Below are 19,320 nucleotides of genomic sequence, written 5' to 3'. Positions count from 1 at the left end.
AAAAATGTAAAGTCTTCCATTCCGTTGTGTGCCAAGACGGTCGGTGTGGCAAATGATGGCATGAAAGAAGGGTGTGTGTGTGTGTGTGTGTGTGTGTGTGTGTGTGTGTGTGTGTGTGTGTGTGTGTGTGTGTGTGTGTGTGTGTGTTGGGGGGGCGGGTTATGAAAACTGATTATGTAAACACACAAAAGCAAAGTTGGGTGGTAGTAATTTCCGAAAGGTTAAGACGTCCAGTGCCTTTGGAGGCTATGCGTGCACCTCTCATTGCCTGGAAGAGAGCGATGGCACACCCACCCGCCAGGAAGGGATGTTGTGACAGAGACCCACGAACGCGTGTGTGCGTGTCTTCAGCACTCGTGTTCCAACGGGCAGTTGAACATCGTGATGTCTCCCCTCATGTTAATAATGCTTTTACACACACATCAGAATGACGTGACGTGTACATGTACCGCTGCCTAATTCCCGCAGCCACCAGAGAAGGGTGGGGGGGTGGTGGGGGAGCAGAAGGCAACAGGGGGAGCTTGGGGAGGATCGGTCAGCCGTGAATTGCACTTTCCCCCTGACAGAGCTGATGAGAGCCTCCAGGGGCCGGCTCTACTGAACTACTGGCGGCCCCCACAAGGTCCGTGGTCAGGTCTGGTCCCTGGGTGGGGGGGGGGGGGGGGGGGGTTGGCAGCCCTAAGCAACACCCCCCCCCCCCCCCCCCCCCCCCAAGTCCCTCCATGCCCTGCATAGCTTCCGAAAATGTTGAATGATTGGAGAATAGAGAATAGATTTTCTTTATTGTATTGGTTCTGAAACAAGAGCTTGGCATGGGAGAGGTTAGAGGGGAGTTATTTCACCACAGCTTCCACATGTGAATGTTGTTTGGTATAATAATACCGGTGGAAAGCCCCATGGACATGCATGCACTCCATTAAAGAGCTTTGTACTCTCAGATGACCCCTGACCCCACTTCTGGGCTCAGTGCCACACTGCACTCTGCCCGACTCACTCTGTGTGTTGTTCCTGTGGCTGCTGTTAATTCACTAAATTAATTACACTCCCCCCTGGTGGTCAGAATTAGCCTTTTATACTTTTTGTGGAAACTTCACAGACAAAAGCGTGTTACCATTAATGTACAGGAAATGGAAGAATTCCTTTCCGGGTGTGGCTTTAGGGTTCTCAATGCTTGTTAGTCAGACATTAGTATATCTGCCAATGTCACTTTTTAAAGCATTGATCATGGAAGTACATGGCAAAACATTCTTGTGTCTCCATTTAATGTTGAAGTAGAAACTGGCAAGGTGGCGCTTTTGCAATAATCCCTTATGTGACAACGTTGCAGTTTTAAATGGAGGTCATTGGAGGTGGCTGCAGTTAGCAAGGGTTTGCTGAACGTGTGTTTGGATAAGGATGTGGGGCGAATTGAGGGAAAAGTCTGTAAATTCACTTCCTGTGCCCCGTGTGTATCATGCTAGGAGTGGAGACTGTAGCGATAATTATTGGACTGGGGACCACCCCCCCCCCCCCATTTTGTGTGTGTGTGTGTGTGTGTGTGTGTGTGTGTGTGTGTGTGTGTGTGTGTGTGTGTGTGTGTGTGTGTGTGTGTGTGTGTGTGTGTGTGTGTGGAGCTAGGTGCACCACAACTACATTGCACTGCATTACAGTGGGGGGGAGAGACTGTAAAGTGTGTGTGTTCTTGGCAAACACACTGCTGCCTTGCCAGATTTGTCTGCTCAGCCCCTGCCCCTGCTTGCATCGCTTTTCTTGTCGCTTGGAACACCTGCTGCTGTTGTATTTTACGTTCTTTTACATTTTTTTTGTCTTGCCTTCTATCACTCCTAAGCACTCCTGAGAAATACTCATTTCAAAACACATACCCTTTTCCCATCTTTTTCGATTCAATCACACTTTCTCCTTTCCTCCACTCTCTTGGCCCCTCTCTCCCTTTCCCACTCACTCCCTCTGTATACACTTTCACTCGAAACATTTGACTCCCTTCCGTCTCTTCTACCCTTCATGTCTGCCGCCATGAATGTGTGTCTCTCTCTCTCTCTCTCTCTCTCTCTCTCTCTCTCTCTCTCTCTCTCTCTCTCTCTCTCTCTCTCTCTCTCTCTCTCTCTCTCTCTCTCTCTCTCTCTCTCTCTCTCTCTCTCTGAATGTCAATCCACACGGGCGTACACCAGCCACTCTGTGACGTCATCAGTCTGGGAAATAGCTTGGACGCATCACCGTGGCAACAGCATCCTGACTGACGGCTGACTGGCAAGCCATCTGATAACACTAAACTTCAATTAAATGCTATCTTTACCACTGTCTCTCTCTCGCTCTCCCGCATGCCTCTATTTATCTACGCACACAACGTGCACATGCCGGTAGCCTTTCCGCTGACCTTCACGCTCCTAATAGAACCTGCGATGCCTCGGCCCATTCACTTTGTCTCCTGGTGCTGTCCGTGAACCCACTCTATCCCCTCCCCGGTCATATTTATCAACAGTTTAGAACTGAGGTCACACACACGCACATGGCACACAGGGCCGACTATGAAATGAGAGACGCCTCCAGAGGTGAGCTGTCGAGCCACTGGTAGACGCGGCCGACCGGTCCAAGTTTCCTTTCTTTTCGCTAATCCTTTGTTTGAGAGCCAGGCCCAACTGCTTCACACACCCGGCATAGAAAAAAAAACACTTGCGGCTTGGAGTAGAATGACTTGCTTTGTATATGCTATTCATGGCATTGGGTGTGATACACCTGCCTGTTAATGCTATGGCGGTTGTTAGTGTAGCATTATGTGATGAGTGTTTAGTTTGGTTCAATGTTTTGACCGTTGCCATGGCTTCTGAAATCATTTACCAGTTTAGCGAAATCGTTTTAAAAATAAGATGCACTTCAGTTTCCATGGCACCCTATTTTTTGATAATCACACGACCAATTCTCTCAAGATTTAATAAGCTTGCTAGTTTTTTTTACCAGATGATGCCTAGCTGAGTCCAGCTAGGCATCACAGAATGACATCTCTTCTCTGAGAATCAATAGAGGTTGATCAAATTGACCTCTACCCCTTTGTAGCTCACATAAGCGCTGCTGTTCATTTTAATGTAAAAAAAAAAAAGAAGTTGGCGTCTAAGCTAAGGATTCTTTTCAGAAATGAATTAGCTTCCATTCAAGTAGGGGTGAATTTCAGCTGTTAGCTGAAGTGTCTGCAAAACCCTTGGGTTAAAGTGCATGAGTGTGTGGGAATGTGCACTGACGTCTACTTCCATGTGCACAACCATGCCAGCCTGACTGTGACCTCTCAACGGCGGACTGTATGGCGCCTGAAGCTCCGTAAAAGTGCCGTTTGTGTCAGTGAACGTGAATAGTGGATACAAATCGCCGAGGGGAGTGGATCACGCTGCCACCGGTCGGGAGTAGAACACTTTGTGTGTGTGTGTGTGTGTGTCTGTGTGTGTGTGTTAAGTGAGATAATTTGAACTTACGTCATTGCAGACACATTCTGGCTGGCAGGTAGATGAGCAGCACAGTGCAGCACGCCCCTAATTATGCACCAATGCACACATCCGTGCACGAGCGTTTTGATGGGCACTTGCGTCTCTGCTGCGTTGTATTTTGTGCAGAGGGTGGCCATAGAGCAGACAGGATGAGAGGCAGTCTCAACCAGAAAGGGGAGATTAACATTGTGACAATGCACAGCTGAAGGTAAACAGCAACTTATTGCTAATAGGCACAGGCTGAACGTTTCCCAAAGCTGGATGACTAGCACAAGGGACAACCGGCCTTACACAAGGGAAATTCCTTATAAGGTGTTTTTAATTGTGTACGGCATAGGGATGGAGCAGTTAAAGTAAACAATAAAAAATAGAAGTAGGCAAATACGTACGTTTTTCATATTTGTGCATCTTTTTTGCGAAATAATGTCCTATTGCCAAACGATAATCATCATTTATAACGGTTAATAACCCACAATACCAATAAACCACATGAATTGTTTATATGGTCCCGATATAAGGCCCACGATAAAAAACCTGAAGTCCCTTCTAACGCTGATGTAATCGGTACACTCCTCAGCTCGTCAATGTGCATTAGAACCCATTGAGCTAGTCCCCAATAGGGTATCAAAAATGAAACATCCAAGCTAGTGAGTTTCTCTTACCCTGTTAAACATTGCCACCCTACACAACACATTGCTAATGGAGCTGGACAGCGCAGTATTTGGCTTTCTCTGAGCAAGTCCGTCCGCCAACCAGCCAGTTTGCGAGTCGTCCGCTAGCTAAGATAGCCAGTCGGTTTTCAGCTAGCCTCCGGTACCTTCAGTCATGCCTTCACAAACAGACAGGATTCTTGCATTTCTGATGTACACTTATTGGAATAAATATTTAAGCTTTTCATTTGAACGATTGCCAGCGTAATGCGGATGGTTGACTGCATGGGCTGTTTGATTTGACAGTGTGCAGTAAATGCTTTTCCCAAGAATGCTGGGTGCTTAAAGAGTGCAACCCACCTGATAGTTACTTAATACTCTGTTCACAACCAGCTTTTTTCATTGTGTCACTCCTAAGTAAAATAAAATAACTTCACAATCAATTAAATCGAAGAGAAGTGAGAGGGTGGAGGAAGCAGGTTGCTTGTTGAACGATCAAAAGACGCAGGCGTGCGTGTGTGTGGGCACACGCATGCACGCACACATTCGCAAACACTGGCGGACACACACACACACACCCGCATGTACACGGAGAGAGGTGATGCGAAACAAGTGTGACATAGTCATCACTCCTCATTGCTAGCCACATGTCCCCAATGCTCTTTCTCTCTGTCGACAGACGCAAACACATACACACGCTCCCCTCTCACACAAGCATTCAATTGCACAATCACTCGACTAATGTTTATCCACGGCCATTAACCTTCAGCAACACATTTGTAGCCTTCAACCGGTCAGCCCGTATCAGTGTGAGCATATAGTATACAGTGTTGGTTACTGGCTGGGAAAGTATAAAATCTTATATTATAGAATATTCTCTGGTCCACACTGACCATCTTAAAGGCATTTTGTCTGGTGCTGTGCATTATGCTTGGTCTGGATGTTCACCTGAGCAGGTTCAAGTTAAGTTCAGCAGATTCGTACATTCACATGAAAGTAGACTTTCTTTTTTATTGTTTGCTGTATCATCTCATATCTAGGATTGTTGTGTCTTCATCTCTCTCTCGTTCTATCTCTCTTTTGCTCCCTTCTGCCCGTAAATGATCTGCAGTTTGCTTTGTGTCATGGTCAGAATAATTCAACAGTGCTTCCAGGCCAAGTTAAGGGTGGCAGTCTCCTACTGGCTTATGGTGATTTAAGTAGCGAACAGCAGCAGAAAGCCTTGGCGTCATGAAAGCTGTCTTTTTTCTGTGTTACATTCCCTTTTACTTTCTTAAGCGTCTATGCCCTTGGCCCTGACCCCTCCCCCTCCTCCCTCAGTCTGCAACAACTGGGCTGTTTAACATCTCCTTCTCCATCTTGTTTATTTCCACCCCTTCCTGCAACCCCAATAATAGTCCAAACCCAAAACAGAATGATCAAAGAGGCGGAGGATTAGGCGCTAAATGCTTGATGTGCTGAATAAAGGGTGCTTTGATGTCTGTAGGGCTCATGGTGTAAATGTCACCCGGCAGAAAACACACCTCCATTCCAGACGCGTAGACTGCCGTCTCCATTTTGTTTGTCTGTCTGTCTGTCTTGCATCTCTTCCGTGTGTGTGTGTGTGTGTGTGTGTGTGTGTGTGTGTGTGTGTGTGTGTGTGTGTGTGTGTGTGTGTGTGTGTGTGTGAATAATGAGAAAGGTAAAATACATAAATTTAACTATGGCAATGTATTTGTGTTGTTTAGCAGGAGGTTTCCGCTAGCGCTCATTATTCTGGCTAGCCTTGAGTTTAATACCGTGCTTCATATCACCGGCACAGGGCCTTGGAATGTAGTTGCCCATTTTTCCACTTTGATCAACCCAATGCATGATGGGAAATATTTTGTGTTGACCCATAGTTTCTGCCCAGCATCTCTACCCTATTTCTTTCACCTTGAACTCCTTTGTGGTTGGCTAATAATGCTTGTGTATTCACACTTCCACAGCGGTCACATGATCTAATTTCCTGCCCCCTCTTCTCTTGCCAGTGCACAAACAGCCATGCTGAGCACATTGTTCTGCCTCCCCAAGCATTGTTGTCAGACCCATTGTCGTTTTGCTTGTTTGTTTGCACAAACACATAATCATATTTTATGTAAAAGAAAAAAAACATAATGAGAGTGCACAAAAGTCAGCCTGAGTGTCTGCAAGAGTTCTCCCCCTTTTTCACACACACACACACACACACACACACACACACACACACACACACACACACACTATATATATATATTATTAAAACATACATGTAAACAATATAGCCCGTCTGTGGAGTAGCGATAAGGGGGACTAAACAAAGACCCTTTAATGTTGGTGTAAGCCCCCGTCCCGAGGGGGGGGGCGGGGGTCGAGGGTCGAGGAGAGGTTTGTTATATGTGTGTGTGTGTGTGTGTGCACGAGTAGTTGGCTGTGTGTTTTCTCTGCTTGAGAAGGTCCATATTAAAGAGATGGGAGTTTGAGCAAAGTGTAGAGACGGCCTGCCAAAGGTCTCGCTGTCCTGCTAATCTCCTCATTTGCTAAAAAATGAGCAGAGCGGTCCAGAGTGGCGGTATGCTGCCAAGTTCGGAAAAAACAATGTGCAATGTGTAGATTGAACAAATCCTTATTTTTTAATGATCAAGATGGAGGCGGAACCCTTCCTGTCTCTACTATAGGGGCGCTCCCTGGATCCCACATTAAAACACAAGTGGTTTCAAAATGGCACCCGGTCCTTTTGGGTTTGCAGGCTTTAAAAGGGTAGAACCTCCGCTGCCGAGGAAAAGCACAGAAAACTGCCTCAAGTGGTGCAATTCACACTTTATAACCACCTAGAGGTGTATTAAATTATTTCTAATTTATTGGGTTTTTATACCAAACCATTGTTAAATTTGTTTTATTTGGAAATGAAAGAGTTCTCTGGAGTAAAGCCAGGTCAATGTTAAGTCTTCCAGGACAAAAAAATAATTCAGACATGATGTTGGTTAGTCTTGGTGTGGGTGGATATTGTGTGAACCTTAAAGGAGAATTGTGTAACATTTCTACTTGCTTGTTGCTACTAAAATCACTAGTAAAATCACATCCTGTAACTGATACTACACAAAACGAATGCGAGCCAGCCTGCGCCTCTTTGTTTACAAGAATTGTACTGTCACTCACAGAACCCCTCCCACTCACGCCATCTCGCCAGCAGAGTTACCCGTGTACGAGTCACACAGTTAGACAGACACTGTTGCAATTTTTTATTCATTCTGAGAGTAACCTGTCTACTAAATGGCAGGGGCTCGACCTTACACACTGCTACTTTAAGGACACATTTTCCAGACATTATGCCTGGCCTGCGCCTTTTTTATTCATACCTTTTTTTTACTGCATACTCTAATCGTTCTATTCTTTGAGTAAAAGTATCAAATACCTACTAGTCGACCTATGCCCTTATACTCTCCTATCAACACTGTTCTGATTCATTATTGGTTTTAAGACTCAAGTATTTACAGTTTTTGCTTTACTATGTCGCACAACATTGAAACCATTACAATAGATGATTTAGGGGCCATTTATGTAGTTGTTATCGAAAATGACTTAAGTTCAACAATAAAAGATGTCCTTAACTAATCCCTCCTTATTTCTCTATTTGTCAGTGTCACTCTTTATCAGGGCCTGTCTCCCTTGTCATTTCCAATCATCATCCATGTTGGTCACAGACACATTCCAAGAGGCAGGGCATGTGAGTAGGTCTGAGAGCAAGAAGGAGAGAGACATGGTGGCAGTGATATAGAATCTATAAATAGTCCACTAATATATCGGTCAAGACCTAGACGGTATTTAAAAGGGCACTAGTAGGCTTCCTTGGGTTCAGCTACGGTGATGCGTGGTGTAGAGTTGTCTCAGTAATCAGGGCACACATGGAAGAGGTTAGAGGAGATGTCAGTTAGCCCTGTCCCACTGGATGTAATTGTGACATTTCCAGGCAACATAGGAATACGTTTTAATATTAAGTTTTGCTTTTTAATGCCCTGTGCCAGCCAGTGTGTGTTACTACACCAAAGTCGAAGTGTGTGTGTGTGTGTCTACTTATGTGCGATGTCTGAGTATAGACACTTTCCAGAGCTTGCGGTTCTTAAACGTCTGCAGTCAGCACTATGATTCAGGCAGACACCGCTCTACTAAACTCCTCGTGGCGGTGTTTATGCGTTTGTGATTGAGACCCAACAGCACGCTGGGCGACAATTGCCCTGTCACCCCACAAAGACACACACATGTAGACACAGGGTAGTTGTGGGCTGTCATTTTTCAAAGAGGGCGTCCACATCTCTTCGACAAAGAGACAGACATGCTAGACTAGCGCCGCGACTCTGGGACCAATACAACACCCTGCAGTGTTCTCAGCCCTCCCCCTCATGGTCGTTTGATTACATAGTTAAAGGGGAAATGCATCCTCATCCCATTTAATTTTTAATCTTCACTTAATTATGGGCAGCTTTGCCCATAATGACCTCTTCATAGGTTTGAGGTGATGCGCTGGATTGCATAACCAGATTTGAGCGCGTTGAGGAATTGAAAGCAGAGTCACTGTTCGTTCTAAGTCAATAAATTGCGACGGGCTGACTGCAAGGAAAACGCTGTTATGTCTTTCGAATATTTCCGGTTTGTAAACATAACATGGAAAATATCAGAAAAAAGGGTTGCAGATTACCCATCATGCCCTCTGCCGACTGCTGTGTTTGAACACTGGTGTTTGTTTTCCTTTTTAAGAACCCCATTCTATTTCTCTCTCTCGTCTGCCGTACTACGCCTCCCCTCCCTTCCTTCTGTTTTTGTGTTGACTGAAAACTGTGTTGGATTATTTCAACCCATTCCCCCTCCATCCCAGTGGAAGGGGACTTTCAAGTGGTGGGGATTACGGCGGTAAATACATTTCCTTTTTGTGCAAAGCTGAAAAGCCACTCACCAGCGCAAGGGGACCTTGATCAGAAAATTGTGTCAAGCAGAGAATACCTTGCCACGCGACCCCACCCCCGCCCCCTCACTCTCCGCCGCACACACGTGCACTTGTGTGCGCACACACCCACAAACACACAGCACCGCCCCCCCCCATGGCTCTTTCACAGAGTTCTCGCTAGTCTGAACGGTGGTCAGACGGTTTTCTTCTTTTTTTTTCTACGTTATTTTTAAATGGCTGAACCGCAAAACTCTAAAGATTTTTTCTAGACTGGGCGTATTTGTTTAACCTTGAAGAGAAAGTAAGCTCGCTTTTTCAGGTGGAATTGGAACTCTTCATAGTTTGTTAATTTTAGTTTGTTTTGAGAGGAAAATTTGAAAGAAAAAAATATATATTGTCCATTAGTTTAAATAAATCAAGATGTTTTCTTGGCTAAATCGCCCAGCCCTAGTCTGAACACGTCAGGAACCTATTGCTAGCACATGTGGGGGGGGGGTCCAACATCGTCTGGCGAGCTTATGGGGGTGGCCGGCTGGAGAGAGAATAGTGTTCTGTCCACATGTTGGCATGTATTCGTGGCAGCCGTGAAGTAACATATCCAGTAAGGCCGATGATGTCATTCTTCCCTGGAACCCCCCCCACAGATATTTTCCCATCCACTCATTTTTTTGGAACAATCCTCATTAAGGAAATCCAAGACTGCCTCTGGATAAAAAACATTTCAGTTGATTTTTTTGTAATTATCAGGGGTATATTTGGATTGCTCGATTCCCTTTTATTTTTTTTTAGTTTTAGCTTGACCTCCTTTGCTTCTTGGACTAAAGTACATGTTTTTTTACATCTGTCCTCGTCCTTTCTGCCTGATCCAGCTCATCTAACGCTGTGACTCCTCTCTGTCCTACAGTATAACTTCGTGGGCAGAATTCTCGGACCCCGAGGGCTGACCACCAAGCAGTTGGAGGCGGAGACCGGATGCAAAATCATGGTGCGAGGCAAGAGCTCCATGAGGGATAAGAAGAAGGTAGGTTCCACCCTGCACCTCATCTCCGGCATCACTATGGCGATACACAAGTGTCCTACATCTCCAGCATCACTACGGCGATACACAACAGTGTCCTACATCTCCATCTTCATTATGGCGATACACAGCAGTGTCCTATATCTCCATCTTCATTATGTCGATACACAACAGTGTCCTATATCTCCATCTTCATTATGGCGATACACAACAGTGTCCTATATCTCCAGCAACACTGTAGATGCACAACAGTGTTCTATATCTCCAGCATCACTATGGCGATGCACAACAGTGTCCTACATCTCCATCTTCACTATGGCGATACACAACAGTGTCCTACATCTCCATCTTTACTATGGCGATACACAACAGTGCCCTATATCTCCAGCATCACTATGGCGATGCACAACAACATTGCCGCCTGTTGTCACTAAGGCAAAAAGCCAAGCTTTCCTCGAAGATAAAAAAAAACAAATTCAGTGAGAACTATATGGATGGGATTTCCGACGTACAAATTTCAGCGAAATGGTAGTAAACATTGCAATGAAAGACAAATCCAATGTACAAAAAATAGTATACATGGGATTTCAGAATACTTAACCATCCAAGAAAATGTACAGGGAAAATGGGACACCGTTCTCTCTTATCTTGTCAAAACGGTTCAGCTAGCATTTTGTGATGTTGCCCATACCGTGAAATGTGGATGCTGAAATACACACCCATGAACAAAAACCACTAGCCTCATAGAAAGATCAGAAACACACACACACACACACACACACACACACACACACACACACACACACACACACACACACACACACACACACACACACACACACACACACACACACACACACACAGAAATACACACACACACACACAGAAATACACACACACACACACACACACACACACACACACACACACAGAAATACACACACACACACACACACACAGAAATACACACACACACACACACACACAGAAATACACACACACACACACACACACAGAAATACACACACACACACAGAAATACACACACACAGAAATACACACACACACACACACACAGAAACACACACACACACACACACACACACACACAGAAACACACACACACACACAGTCAGTCAGTCAGTCAGTCAGTCAGTCAGTCAGTCAGGTTGAAAGACCAGAAGCAGTTGTGCAAACAGCCAGACTAGTGTCTGTTCATGGATCTGCTGACCTGAAACCGGTCGACCAATTTCATCTGACATGCCTTTGTATGCTTGAGTTGTATACTCTTCTGGACTAGGTAACATTATGTAAGAGGAAGCAGCATGAAATGGACCATTTAAATACAGTACGATCACGCTAAGTAGCCATTTGGTTAAGTTTAAATTAGCATCTGTGTTTGTCTCATACTGTAGACGTGTTGATTTCGATCCCGACCAAGAGTGTTCGGCTTAGTGTATGTTGTTGTGTGGGGTGCCGTCTGAACAGCGGTTTATTCCGATGTCCATGTCCGAGTGAGAGCTGAACTCAGTATAATTGAAGGAGGTAAAAGAAAGTGCCTTTCATTTGTATTTAGTTGATATTATTATTAAAAAGAAGTCATGAGGCATGTGGTTATTCTGGGGAGAAATTTATTTCGTAGAATTTAAAGAAAATACTACTACTATATTGTTATATTATATTATCACACATAGCCCGATCTCAACTTAGCATTTGTTGTATTTAGCTGGAAAAAACTAATTAATTCCTCTAGATCCCAGTAGGGTTGAAGTTCTTACGTGCTCGCTGACACATCCTACTGCATGCTTCCTGCTTACCCGCTGAGAATCAATCCCAGTATCTCCCGTTGGCTTTCACCAAGACCATTATGGTGCCGCTACTTTCCACTTGATTTCAGATTCCTCCCCTCGTCTCCCCTGGTGCTGGTTCATTACCACCAAACACATCAGCAGTGATCAGCCCATGTTTGTTTTGCCGGCAACCATCTTTTTTTTTTTTGTCTTTCTAAATTTGATTAAGAGTTGCAAGACATTAAAAAGAAAGCGAAATGCAAAGTAACTTTCTTTCTCACTTGCCGTTTGAAAGCCTGCACACCTTCAGTTCATTACCCCAACGTATGATTACTTTTATAATCTGGTTGAACCGTGGCACTTATTGACCCACGTCCTTGTGTGGCAAATAGAAGCGGTATAAAGGGCCCTCCCCGTGTGAAACATTGACACAGGATTTCTGATCAGAGGCACAATGTCCCTGTCCATCCTTTGCAGAATTGTGAATAAAAAAAAGTGTTACATTGATTGTGCAAACTATCACGGTAATGCCATTATGTTCCTGGTGGTATATGTTGTTCAATGAAACACCAGAGATGGGCTGGGAGTTTTGTTTACGTGCACAACTGTTCCCCAATCGCTCTAGCCTGAATATGACCCAACACATGGGTTTTTTGCTTTTTCAAATTATCCCTTTATTCAAAGCATATTCCTTGGCTCTTTTCCAAATGTTTTCTTTTGTTTTTCTCTCTCCTTTTTGTCTTGGATAGGCCTATTTATTTGGGTCTTTCAAGTGGATACACGTTATTAATTCAAGCACGTTCGTGGTATGCCCATAATGCATATCATGGGCATATGCCCATTGTGGGATGGGGGTTTCCTTCCTTCCCCCCCCCCGGCTCCCCCCTCTATTCTCCTCTCACTCTATTCTCCCTTCTTCACTCTCCCCACCCTCCTCTCCTCCCCTCTTTCCTCTTTCCTCATATACCCCAGCAGCAGTATATGCTTTCCGGTGTGTTGGTTCAGGATCCATTAACAGCAGCGTTTTTATGCCCTCAATAATTCAGCCCTCTGCTCTCTTCTCCTGCACTGTGTTGGCTGACGGGGAACCGGCCGGGGAGAGAGAGGGAGAGATGAACAAGGCAGAGAGAAGTGTGAACGCAAGAGACAGGTGGAAATGGAAAGCAATAAATCTGGGAGATTGTTAGCAAAGAGGCAGGTGAAAGGGCAAATGTTTTAATGAACTAAAAATATTCTGTATTTTCCTTTTTGTCTGTGTTCAGGAGCCTAGCTTGGTGTATCACTAGTAGTAAATTCAGAGAGTTTGATGTGGAGCGATCGTGGGGTTTGGGTTAGTTTAGTCACTTGTCTGTTGTGGCTGCTTGTGTTTGCTCACACTTGCCTTGATGTTTAGCAATAATAGGACAAGATGTTGGAGACATTAACAGAATAATAACCTGTTCCCAGTCTACACTTCCTGTGTGAGTGTGAGTGTGTGTGAGTGAGTGAGTGAGTGAGTGCAAGCCAACACATGCACCCGTGGTTCTCTACAGAGCAAAAACGAGGTGCACAGCTCTCGCTTGATCTTTCCCCCCCCATCTTCTGAACTGTTGGCCAACCTCGTCACTGGTTCCCTGATCTTCAGACGCACCCCTTAGGGAGCGTTCTGCATCCGCAGGCCTAGAGATCTCCATTGTTCTAATACTTCGAAGAGAAAGCAATCCCCTTGGGGCCTTTTTAAGTTTCATCAAATGTGACTTTAGAGCCTAATGCAGATCGACTAATGGGCTAAATACAAAACAACAGCGGGAATCTGGGCAATTAAACTATGCAGGTACGCGTTATCGACCGCCCGCCCGGCGAATAAAGAAGTTTCCGTCGCTCCTGTCAGAACCGTTCCCTGATTAGATTTTTCGGCTGCGGCATAATGCGATATCTGAGTTGGCTTTGTGCACTCCCTTTGTGTCTTTGGCAGAGTTGCACTCTGGCAGTTGCTGCAATAAGCGACAAAGCTATTTCATTTGATATGTAATTCTAGCGATTGTTCTCTTCACCCCACCCACCCGCTTAATTACTGGAGTTGTAATATCAGCAGGGTGGACGGCAGCCCGCGGGGCCTCAACTGACAATATCTGCCAGCTTGCAGGACACCGCCGCTGCAGAGCACTGGCTCCGGGCCGCTCAAGGAATATGCGTATAACAAGACCAATCGATAAGGCCAGAGTAGATTGGCTTGTTGGTGCACCGGCCAGCCAGTTTGTTTTGTTGTCCGTCTAAGTTTCAGCTGACTTGTTAGTTTTTTTTGCTCCCTCCCCACGTCCGCTGTAGGGGTTGCTGATTGCCTGGCCCCGAGTGCGATCCACAGCTTGTTTGTGCTTTTATTAAGTGTTTACAGGGGCCTATTAGGTTGATGAGAAAAGCCAAAGCGATGTACAGAGAGTTTGTCTCACCATCTCGGGGGCAGTCTGTTTGCTAATGCGTTCAGCCGAAGAGACGGAGTGCTCTGTACGCCTTGTGGATGAGCTAGAGGTATTTTAGAAGGGGGCCGATGTGATGGCCAATAATAGTGCTGGTATTTATAGGATTCCCTTGGACGAGGTATTTAAGAGAATATCTTAAACCATAATAATCACCACCTTGTTTTACCCGTGATTGGCCAGGCCATGTGAGGTGAGGCTGTAACCAATCTGTTGTTGTCCTCTTCTGCCCTCTGGCTTCAGCCATAGACTTTGTTTGAAGTAATCTCTCTCTGTAGTCTGACTCTCACACACACACACACACACACACACACACACACACACACACACACACACACACACACACACACACACACACTGTTTACGGTATATTTTTGTACCTGGGCACCCCGTGGAGCATTTCAAAGGGATCTGGTGTCTCTGTGAAGGGTGGATCTACGCCTCTCAATTACATGTGTGACAGTCTCCTATTCCTGTGTTTGTTGGTTGGGGGGGGGGGGGGAGTTGGCACTGTTGCGACGAGTGTGAAGAAGCTGGGGGGGGGGGGGGGTCAACCAGCTAAACCCAGCACAGCGAGTCGCTCTGTCTGCTCGATTTATTGCTGCTATTTACATGCTGCATATTTGCCCATAACACACACATCGCTGGCGTTATCCCGGAGCTCCAGTGATCTAATGCGGCGTTGGGACGGCTTTTCTAAGGCCTGGCTGGCATTCCTCCCTTCCATCTCTCAGTCTCCGTCTCCCCGTCGGTGTGTTTCCCTCCTGCTTCGTCCCACCTCTGTTTTGTCATATTAACTCGGAGGGCACACCGAGGGCACACGGCGACCCCCCCTCGCCAGTAGGACTGCTTGTGAACACCGCGACCTTCCCGCTGCGTCTCTTTGACGTCACGTTAACATTCATGGGACGCGCATGTCAGGAGGGTCCACAAGGACGCAATGGGTCCGTAAACCCCCTTGCGTTGCGTCGACGTGGAATCATAATCAGCCCTTTATTCTATCACCATCAGCCAACACTGGCTGTGCGTCACATGTCACACGAGGAGATGTGCCTGCATCCATGCATGTTGTTACCGCTTGTCAGTGCATCATCTGCTGTATGTACTGAGGAACGTACCAGTCCCTACTATACATCCCCTGAGATGCCACGAGCAAACCGCCATGGTAACATAATGGCCTGGCTCCTGAATCTTGCAGGAAAAAGGGAAAAACGAGAGCGGAATTTTGAACTTTTCATGTGCGCGTGTGTGCTTCAACAAAGAAGTGTGTTGCAAAGAGCAGCGCCATGGCAACGGCTCTCTGCAGAGTAGAGCGCTGGCGGGTGGCGCTAAGGTTTGTGTGTGTGTGTGTGTGTTGTCTGTAACCAATACCCTTCTGCTTGTTCAGAATATTGAAAATGTGTCAGGTAGTGCCCTCCTGCAGAGGCAGCTATGTGTTGTCAGTAATTGGACACCTCCTTGTCCGAGCTCACGCCGCAAGGTAGCAGTGATCGCTAGACACTGGGAGGATCATGTTGAGGGCAAACAACGCGCTGCTGGACCATAATCTATTAAAGGATGATGCAGCCCAAATATCGTTTGGATGGCCTTGTATTATATCACTTTTGACATGGAGTCAGTCTTGATAAATATCCTCTTCTTTCTTTTTTATACATGACATATGCGAGCAAAGTTGAGCCAGAGGTTAAGCTATTATTTGTAAAAAATATTACACACGCATATGCATACCCACACACACACTAACACACACATATACACACTGGCACACACCTCAGTGTCTCGACTCTGGGGAAAATGGTTAGGTTTCAGACCAGTGGCTTCTGTGGTCACCCAGTGACATGCGATACAACCTCAAAAGCTTTCACAGGGCTCAGAGTATCCTCATCACACTTTGCCGTCTGGAAAAACCGGAAGAGGACTAAATGGAGAAGGGCACTTATCAAACCAGCTATCATTGTGATTGCCACGGTTTATATCCTCCTTTACCTTCTCCGCACAAAAGAGGCATATTTTATTGGGCTTCTTCTTACCGAGGCATCTTTGGACAGAGTGGAATGGAAATGATGCTCATTCCACGTACCATTTTCCACTGACCAGAATTTCAAATCAAATGATTAAAGTGCTTGCAGTATTTAGCTCCACTGAAAGGCGATGGGACACTGATAGTAGGCTTTGAATACAGTCCATTTTCTACTTCCTTCCCCCTCCCCCCCCCAAAAAAAAAATATGGTGCTTATACATTTAACAAGTTCCAAGTGCTTTGACTTCGAAGTCAAAGCACTTGGAGCTTGTTCCCTGGGTACGGGGATGAAACATGCACACATACACCAACTGTCAACCTAACAGGCCCCATAAGCCATACATCGAGTGACGTTTGAAGTGGCTTAAAGGCCATACATCCTTCTTACACACACCCATTCATCCATAAATGCTTTGTGGTGTTAATTGCTTGGGAAGAAGGGGGTCTATTAAAGCACTGCGTCCGTTTCAAAGTATCATATAAACTGCCCCCTAAAGGACCGCCCGGCTTTTCTGACGCCACTCTCCATGGCGTGAGTTGTGTGTGTCTACCCTCTGATATGCAGCTCTGCCACGCAGGCACCTTGAACACCCCACTGTCTGTCATTCACCGTGTCCCTTCTTTTGTCTCCCTCTCTCCCTCTCTCCCCCACGCTCTGTCCGTCCAGGAGGAACAGAACCGCGGGAAACCAAACTGGGAGCACCTCAACGAAGACCTCCACGTGCTGATCACGGTAGAGGACACGCAGGCCAGAGCAGAGATCAAGATGAAGAGAGCCATGGAAGAGGTCAAGAAGCTCCTGGTGCCTGCTGTAAGTGCACTCGCTTATTTATACACACACACACTCATAAACATACATACGCAATCGTGCATAGTGACCAAGTCATGGCTTGCATCCTTGCGTCATGAATCATGTCTTTAAGACAGTCAGTATGTCCAGGGGAAGGACTTGCATGCCTTTCTATAAGTTCATTAGAGGTACCGCCTTGCTGGAGTGCCTCAGATGGCTCGCCATGGGCCGACATACCGGTCGTATCCTGTTTATCCCCCCCTCCCCGCATGAATACCGCGTTGGGTCGTATGCCCAGCTCGGTGGAAAAACAGTTACACTGCACCTGCTGACCGCTACCACCGCTATGCCCTCTTCCGAATCCCCCTGCGCGGCGTGCCGTGGTTTTCCCCGGTTTCCCGTGCTGAGCAGCTGTAGGTTCGGGCACTGCCATAGGGTAGTGTGGCAGAGGACACGCTGCACCGCAGGAAATGGCCCTGCCTGATACGGAGCTGGGTTAATCTCTTCATCACTAGGCTAGGATTGTTTTTTTTGAAAATAACATAACTAAAGTATATAGAGTATAGTATTTAGCGAGTTTTAGCCAGTGACATGGTTTGGACTGTTGAATCAGTGGAGTCTCAGCTTTCATATGATTTTGTATAGTTTGTTTGTGGTTAGAATTTTCTTTTGTTTAGCTAACAATAGTTATGACAGACTAAAAGTTTAGAACAATGTCTTTCTAGTGGGAGGGGTTTTACTCGGATTAGGGCTGCTTCAGGATGATGAGGTTCAAAGTGCCACAACCCTTTAACTATGAATCTAATGTTTCATGGTCACACACAGAATGGAGGTTGCCTTAGCCTTTAGATGACTGTGATGTGTGTGTTTTTAAAAGGTCCCATTAAGTCTTCATGTCTGTTAATTGCCTGAGGAAGATCTGACCTCTTTATTTAGCTTTGTTGGTGCTCAGCCCTAAGAGAAGTTGAAATGGCCAACTGTAACATTGTGATGGGGATATGGATTGGTTTTCTGTGGTTTGTTGTAAGGGTTGTCCGATTTTTCTTTTGCTTGTGATCTTCCACATACGCACACACAGAGAAAGCTATATCCAACTATGTAAGCAAGCATTTTTTTCAAGTGTGATGCACAATTAGTCATTAAGACCGGACAGGCACACGCGCACACACACAGGCCCTTGGCGTCCTTTTATGTCAATGGCGTCTCTCAACAGCTACAGTCACCTCATATGAGTGCCACAAAAATAGCCTGCCTATTTTTCTCTCCTTCAGTAACGCCCCTGATAATCCCTCTCCCTGTCAAGTGTGGTGAATTTGATCACGTGTTGCAGACGATTTAGACCGGTGACCTTCCTGACAGTTGGGTCAAACAGCAACATAAACCCGCCGATTTAGATTCTAAAAGAGTCATTTCTTTCTTAGAGAAATGCTGTCATCATCCAGCTTTGTTTTCTGTAAAACGCCCACTGCCTCCTTTACAAATCACCATCTTTTGAGAAAATGAGATCATAAATGTATCCATGAATTATAAAATTAATGGCTAATGATGGATACAATTAATGACCCACTGCAGCCACATTTGTAAACCTAATAAAATATTTATAAATACTTTTTTGGCGGATATAAAATATGTAATGGATGAATTCCTCCCCTGCCCATAGAAAGTCCCAGAGTAATAATAATTGTCTCAACATCATTATTACAAAAGTTTCGAGCATACTTTAACCAATGGATGTTTATTTCAATCCATGTATACAGCCACCCAGAGACTATTTGGGTCCTTTTAGGTTGGGACTACAGGTCATAACTGAGTTAAGCCAATAATCACTGACTTAGTTTGTATAATATATAGAAAATATTACTAAAATCTCTGCCATAATTCTGTAGAACATTGCTTTTCATTGGTCTTCTTTTGGTTGTGTATTTACCCAATGCTCTTCTGTGGCACCGCAGTTCTTTCAACTGTGTTAGATCTAATTGTGTGGAAGTGAGTGTGTGTCGGGAACTCTTATGTCGGGGGCTAGCATGACTGGACGGTGGTAATGGCCTTTATCATGCTAAAATAAATTGGATTAAACTGTAGACCGGACAGCGTTTTTGGCCGGACAGGCATGCAGTTCTAATGAAAGCTATCTACCCCAGGTTTGGTCCTGTGAAATCGGCTTTATTTAATCGCACAAGAACC

At 45.5% G+C, this 19,320-nt stretch overlaps 1 protein-coding gene across 5 annotated transcripts in view; it reads left to right on the top strand.

Moving 5' to 3' along the window:
* The window catches only part of qkia (QKI, KH domain containing, RNA binding a), a 69,784-nt gene that overhangs the window by 22,267 nt on the left and 28,197 nt on the right, over nucleotides 1-19,320 (top strand). For all 5 annotated transcript variants that reach the window (XM_079752384.1, XM_079752386.1, XM_079752385.1 and 2 more), the window contains exons 3-4: nucleotides 9,967-10,083; nucleotides 17,014-17,157. In XM_079752384.1, coding sequence (XP_079608510.1) covers nucleotides 9,967-10,083; nucleotides 17,014-17,157 — 261 coding nt within the window. The remainder of the gene's footprint in view (nucleotides 1-9,966; nucleotides 10,084-17,013; nucleotides 17,158-19,320) is intronic.

Source organism: Pollachius pollachius (genome assembly GCF_949987615.1).
Source record: "Pollachius pollachius genome assembly, chromosome: 15".
Classification (NCBI taxonomy): Eukaryota; Metazoa; Chordata; class Actinopteri; order Gadiformes; family Gadidae; genus Pollachius; species Pollachius pollachius.
Note: the sequence above shows the minus strand (reverse complement) of the source record. Positions and strands in the feature narration are given on the sequence as shown.